Source organism: Echinops telfairi, unplaced genomic scaffold (assembly GCF_000313985.2).
Source record: "Echinops telfairi isolate 266 unplaced genomic scaffold, ASM31398v2 ScPeMD7_1713;HRSCAF=2227, whole genome shotgun sequence".
In the NCBI taxonomy this organism is placed as follows: Eukaryota; Metazoa; Chordata; class Mammalia; order Afrosoricida; family Tenrecidae; genus Echinops; species Echinops telfairi.
Window position 1 is genome coordinate 22,153,601 of NW_022105611.1, and position 6,872 is coordinate 22,160,472.

Here is a 6,872-nt window from a genome sequence, read left to right on the forward strand (position 1 = left end):
TCGCCACATTTGCTTATGCACCCATTTGTCTTCAGTGATCCATTCGACACCTCATGATCACACAGGTTGATATGTTGTTCCATGTGGGCTTTGTTGCTTCTGAGCTAGATGGCCACATCTACATTCTTACTAGTTTTCTGGAATGCCCATCTGAATATCTCCTAGGTAGCTCAAAATGCTTTTACTGACATCTACATACTTTGTCTGGGAGGTGGGTGCATAGTGACAGTGGAAAAAACTTAAGTCTAGATGGGCAAAGTGAATTTCATTAAAAAAAAAATCAGGGGGCAGGGACAAGCATAGAACCCACATTCTCTAACACTCAGTGCAAGATTCTTCCTTTGATGACAAGAATGTCTACATGAAGCCTTATATTTAACCCTAAAGGCATTGCCACTTGACCCTTGGGTCTTCTCGGCTCTAAAGGCAATGCCACAGTAACCTTCCAAAATGTTTTAGCGAAATCTCAAAACTTGGAATTCCGAGTCACACTCAGGCTAGATCAGATCAGTATAGGAATCTCTGTGGTAAGAGAGGTTTACATGTAACAAAGCAGCAACAGTATCTGCTGCATTTTTCTACCATGAATTGAGGCAATGTGGATTTGAATTCCCAACTTTGGTGTTTCTTGTTATGAGCTGCAGCAAGTCATTACCCTTCACTGGCCCTCATTTTCCTGGTCTATATAATGGGAGTAATAAAAATCCTGCCTGATAGAGTTATTATAAGGATTAGAGACAATGAATATTAATGGCTAGTACATTTTTAACATCCTTTATTTGTTATGTGGGTTAAGCAGAAAGAGAGATGATCGCGTTTGAGACTTACCAGTAAAGACTGAGCCTTACAGTGGTTTGAGTGCCTTCTGTGTGTCATTTGGTGCTGTGCTGGCCACTGGCAGACAGGCAGGGATGATACGTAGAAGCCACAAAGTGTAAAGCAGCCAGATTAGACTAATCTTCTACCAACCATAGTAGTTCATGGAGTATCACAGACAATATATGTGGGCTTCAGCTGTGCACTTGACAAACAGAGGGATGTAAGGGGTGGATGTTGAACATTTACGTAGCGTTAAACAAAACTAATTAAAAAACCTGGAGTGTTAACCCCAAATATTGGATCCTTGCCCTGGAGCACTTGATCCCCATCAATAACCACTCCAAGTGGAACAGAAAAAGAGAAAAACTATTTTTTATTAGGAGGTTAGCCACTGGAGCATCCTTCCAGTAACTTGGCTGTCTAGTTGTTAATCAAATTACCCTAATTTCTCACACAATTTGTATATTAAATTCTTTTAGCAATATTAATGACAAATTATATGCAGGTAGGCTTTAGTTCCTACAATGCGTGGCAGACTATAAAAAGCCAAAGAGCACAAAGAATACATGAAACATAGGAGTAAATGAAAGAAGAATTTTATAATCTATCTTGACATCTAATTTCCAACAGACTCCTTATTTTCAATTGTACATACTTACTAAGAAAGCTAGAGGCTCTCTGCTCCTCCTTGTGCAGCAGGCAGGGGCAACTTCCCCGTTCCGGGCAGTCCCAGCTAGATCCTAGAGACATGATGGTGAAGGTTGAAGTAAACGGATTTGGGCTTCTGGTCACCAGGGCTGCTTTCCACCCTGGCAAAGTGGACACTGTTGCCATCAATGACCCCTTCATTGACCTGGTCTCTATGGTCTACATATTCTAGTATGATTCCACCCACATCAAGTTCAGTGGCACTGTCCAGGCTGAGAATGGGAAGCTTATCATCAGTGGGAAATCCATCTCCGTCTTCCAGGAGCGAGCTCCCGCCAGCATCAAGTGGGGTGAGGCTGGAGCCGAGTATGTCACAGAGCCCACTGGTGTCTTCACAATCCTAGAGAAGGCTGCGGCTCACTTGAAGGGTGGTGACAAAAAGGTGAACATCTCTGCCCTCTCTCCCGATGCCCCCATTTGTGATGGGTGTGGACCAGGAGAAGAAGTACAGCTTCCTCAAGATTGTTAGCAATGCTTGCCCCCCTGGCCAAGGTCATCCATGACAACTTTGGTATTGTGGAAGGGACTCCTGACCACTCTCCACGCCATCACATCAGAAGACCATGGACGGCCCCTCTGGGAAACTCTGGCACAACAGCCGTGGGGCTGCCTAGAACATCATCTCCGCATCTACTGGCATTGCCAAGGCTGTGGACAAGGTTATCCCAGAGCTGAATGGGAAGCCCACTGGCATGGCCTTCCATGTCCCCGCCCCCAGTGTGTCTGTCGTGGATCTCACCTGCCATCTAGAGAAAGCTGCCAAGTACGATCACATAAATCAGGTGGTGAAGCAGGTGTCCGATGGTCCCCTAAAGGGCATCGTGGGCTACACTGAGGACCAGGTTGTCTCCTGTGACTTCAACAGTGACACCCACTCTTCCACCTTTGATGCTGGGGCTGGCATTGCCCTCAGCGACCACTTTGTCAAGCTCATTTCTTGGATTGACAGTGAATTTGGCTACAGCAACAGAGTGGTGGACTTTGCGGTCCACATGGCCTCCAAGGAGTAAGAGCTCCCCCGGACCACCAGCCCCAGCAACAGCACTAGAGGAAGATAGACGCCCTCACCTTCTGGGGAGTCTTTGCCCCAACTCATCCTCCAACACACTGAATATCCCATTATTTCGAGTTTCCATCCAGATCCTCTGAAGAAAGGGATGGGCTTAGAGAGCCCAAACTTGTCATGTACTGTCAATAAAGTACACTGTACCCAGAAATAAAAAAATAGAAAGCTAGGGAGGTCAATTTAACTCCAAGGAGGGCTCAAATATTAATATTCCACCCACTTACTGAACCCTTGGAAATGGTCAAAGTACACAATAACAAATGAATAAAATATTGACTAATTACGTATACTTAAACATGACTGACTCTAATGGAGTCCGCCCACTTGTCAAACGGAAATGGCTGTGGTCTTATCACAATTCACAGAAGGATACATGTAAGTAGAACATTAGAGGAAGGGGTGAGTAAGATTCTACCCGTGGTCCTGGTTAGTAAGTAATTTTATTCATGCCTTGGATGACTATGAAACTGGGCAGGATAATAGAATCTGGTTCCATATTAATCTGGACAAGGTAGAATAAGGGACAATGGAATAGCAAAGGGCCCCCAACCTACATACCCACCTTTAAGGACTTTGAGGTGTTGGAGGTAATAGGGTGATGGTGCTGATTGCTTGGCATCTTGTTTGAGCAAAGGTACCTGTGATTTTGATAAGAATGCAAAGGGAATATGAGAGTTGAGAAACCCTTAAAAACAAAAGTGGAAAGCCTTTGACATACATGGGAGACAGAGTGCCCTGGCCTGGTAGAAGCTGCTGAAGAGGGAAAAGAGCCGACAGCCAATTGTGCTGCAGAGAGAAGAACTCCTCTTGGGACCTGAAGGATGGACGGGGAAGTGTGGGCTGGAATGTGTGGGCCTGTCTTGAGGGTAGGGATAGCTAGGGGCCCACCCTCTGTGCTCTTCTTTAGAGAAGACATGGCTGCTGTCATATATCTAGTAAACCCCCTCCGTTGGATAGAAGTCAAATGGATTAATTTGCCTTTGATCCCTGTGCCCTGCTGCCCAACCTTCCTTTGATTTTCACACTGTGTACCTCAGCCATCTGTGTCTTTCTGTGCCGTCTAGACCCTGACTGAATTTGGTGGGTCTGCCTGGGTCCCTTTGAGACCTGTCAATTTATGGTTTAGCTCCCTCTACCACCACCACCCCTTTTTATTCTCTGACTTCAACAGCTAGGGCCCTCCTGAGCCCATAGCTACCCTCTCCCAAGTTGAGCACAACTCAGGCAGTGCCTGTAGGAGCAACACGCTGCTGCTTAGGTTGTCTACTGCAAGTCTCCTGAGCGATAGGCCGGAGCCAGACCTGGTGTGCCAGGAGGAATGTCAGGCTCCTGCAGTGCCCTTTCTTGGTTGGCTCCGGTTCTTAGGATGTGGCTTTGTCTCTTGTCTTCTGCCATCATTTCTTCGTTCTTTATTTAGCATTGCTTTGAACTTCAGCGGATCACTAGGGCTGTGGCACTTTACTAAATGGGGCCTTTTCTGGATGTAGGCTCAATTCTGTATTTCTGACATATTTAAGGTTTCATAGATGAACATCTCTCAGCACTAACCCTAGTCTGCCTAGAACTCTTGATTGAGCCAAAGCCTAACAGTGCTCTCTATAGATGGAAATTTCCAGACCTTTATCTGATCTGGGCTTTGGACTTTAGGCATAGAATGGCCTAACAATCCAGAAGACCAAGTTCCGGCAGTCATCAGTCCCATAGGCCAGATCGTAAGCTCTAATGATGTTGCTTTCTACTCGGACCAGCCATCCTGTTTTACTACTCTCATATACTAGCATTGCTTGTCCTGTAGGATGGAAGCCATTGTATCTGGGCATATGGGCTCATCCCAGCTCAGAGAATGGCTAGGATGTTTTGAGAGGTCACTAGTTTTCTCCCCACTGCATCTGAGTGAAGTGTGATTTCATAAGCTCCCTGTCTTGCTCTGAAGTCCCTCCTCTTTATCAAACTAGACTTGGTTTAGTAGCAGTATAGACACAGCGCCTAAATAAGTTGGTGGGAAGTCAGAAGAGGGAAACTAGTTGCTCCTGAATGGGAGAGTCTGGAAAGACTTCACGGAGGAAGGGATACACAATATTATTCTTAAAGGATGAGTAGGAATTAGCTAAAAGAAAAAGACATTTCTGGGAGAGGGTTAGTATGTTTACAAACATGCTGATTGTACGTATGTTACCTGTATGTGAGTGAGAGGGAGAGAAAGAGAGTGACTGATAATCTGTGTTGAGTGCAGTGGGAGAGGAGGCAAGAAAGGTAGGTTGCATTCAGATGATGCTCAGGATGAAGAATTTAGTAGTGATCCTGTAGACAGGGAATGTATAAATCAGGGCTAGATTATGAGGACTAATCCCAGGGCAGTGGAAGCTCGGGAACAAGCGAGAAATGAGGGCTGGGCATTAGGAAAGTGTCCCTGGGCAGGCAGTGGAGTCTCTAGGGCTAAGTCCCCGTGGGCACCCTGACTCCCCATGCCTTCTCTCTGGCAGTGACCCGGCACAATCACCTCAAAGACTTCATGTTGGTGGTGTCCATCGTTATTGGTGTGGGTGGCTGCTGGTTTGCCTATATTCAGAACCGTTACTCCAAGGAGCACATGAAGAAAATGATGAAGGATCTGGAGGGCTTACACCGAGCGGAGCAGAGCCTGCATGACCTTCAGGAAAGGTAAGGCCCTGCCCTTTCCCCACAGCCCTGGTGCTGCCAGCGCTTGGGTGCCTCCTGTTTCTACCTGGCTTGTGAGTTACCTGGCTCCTGAGACCATGCTGATAGGGCCACCTGGGCCATGTAATCCTTCCAAAATTGCATAGATCATTGCTGTTGCAGTTGCTCTGGGTACTTCTCCCTCCAGGGGAGAAGCTTGTTTCTCCATTTCCTGCCTTGAACTTCAGAACTGTATAGCTGTCAGAGATCTTCAGTTTCCATGTTTGTACCTAAACATGCCATTCTATCCTTGGTCCTATTTCTGGACTGCTTCCCTTCCCTTATAAATAGACATACCTAACTGTTCCCCCAAAGAAACAAACCCTTCTTCCCAGGGCTCCCAGTTCTCTCTTGTATGGCATCTAAATCTCTTAAATACTGACAACTATGAGCTTGGGTAAATACCTTCCCCTTCTTGGGTTCATTTTCTCCTCAGTAACGCTGGGGAAGGGGTTTGTGGTTTGAAGCAGGAGAACACTAAGGGCCTTCTGATGCTGGATGATTTGGGATTGTGTTTAAATAAAACAAGACTGAAAAGCCATGGTAGAAACTCCAGCTGTAAGAAGAACATTTCAGTCCGTCTAAGTACTTGGTGACACGTTCTTGGAGCCAGATCTGCGGTTGAAATTATAAGGAACTTACTGCTGGTGGGACAAGAAAATACACAAGAAGGAGCAGTGAGCACACCCTTGGTGTGATGACTCAGTGCCAGTCTGTGGGGTGGGAACGGTAAGGACTGGAGGGGCACAGAGACCAGTGAGGCCTGGCATGCAGGGCTGACACAGTGGCCTTGGGAGAGGCAGAGAAGTCCTGGTAGTTAAGGTGGTATGTGTAGGGTAGGGCTGGATCCCTGAGACCTTAGATTCACATGGAGAAGTTTAGTAGGATGCAGAAGGCAATGAACAGTTTTATTTTGCTGGTATGCTATTTTTTAAGAAGGGGAGAAGGGCCTGCTTTAGGACGATTCTGGCAGCCTAGGGACTCCAGTTTGGAGTCTTAAAGGAATTTATATAAAAGGAAAGTGAAGCCCAACTTTTCTTTTGCACTGAAATATGATTTGTTTATTTATCTATTTATTTATTTTGAGGGCAGGGTAGCTTATGAACTAGGCATGGCTAAACACTTAAATACATGATTTCTGTAAATCACCACAACCCCTTGAGGTAGGTTCTATTATGAGAGTTGAGGAGCGGAGGCTCAGAGAGGTTAACTGCTCTGCTAGATCCACATATCAGTAAGAGAGTGTTAGGGATTTTGACACCCAGTGGGTGCTGGCTTTCCGCAGATGCATTCCCATGAACTGGAGTTCTGCAGCTGGAAAGAGGTGCTCAACTGGGAGTCTGATCTCTAAGCTGATTTCCCACTGCCTTGCTGGGCCTCATGCTCCTGGGCCCTTTGCCAACTGGGGGCTAACTGCTGCTGTTTGAGCGGTCCCCATACTTTGTTGGTGTGAAAAACGTGTACTGTCTTCATTCCTAAGGCAAAATAATCTAGGTAGGAGACATTTCAAGTTTAGGGATAAAACTAAGCTCCAAGCCCTCTCCTTCCCCACCAAAGCCTCTGGCACTAAATGACCACTGAC

At 46.2% G+C, this 6,872-nt stretch overlaps 1 protein-coding gene across 9 annotated transcripts in view; it reads left to right on the forward strand.

Moving 5' to 3' along the window:
• The window catches only part of STIM1 (stromal interaction molecule 1), a 213,685-nt gene that overhangs the window by 186,010 nt on the left and 20,803 nt on the right, over nt 1-6,872 (forward strand). For all 9 annotated transcript variants that reach the window (XM_045293071.1, XM_045293072.1, XM_045293069.1 and 6 more), the window contains exon 6: nt 5,077-5,254. In XM_045293071.1, coding sequence (XP_045149006.1) covers nt 5,077-5,254 — 178 coding nt within the window. The remainder of the gene's footprint in view (nt 1-5,076; nt 5,255-6,872) is intronic.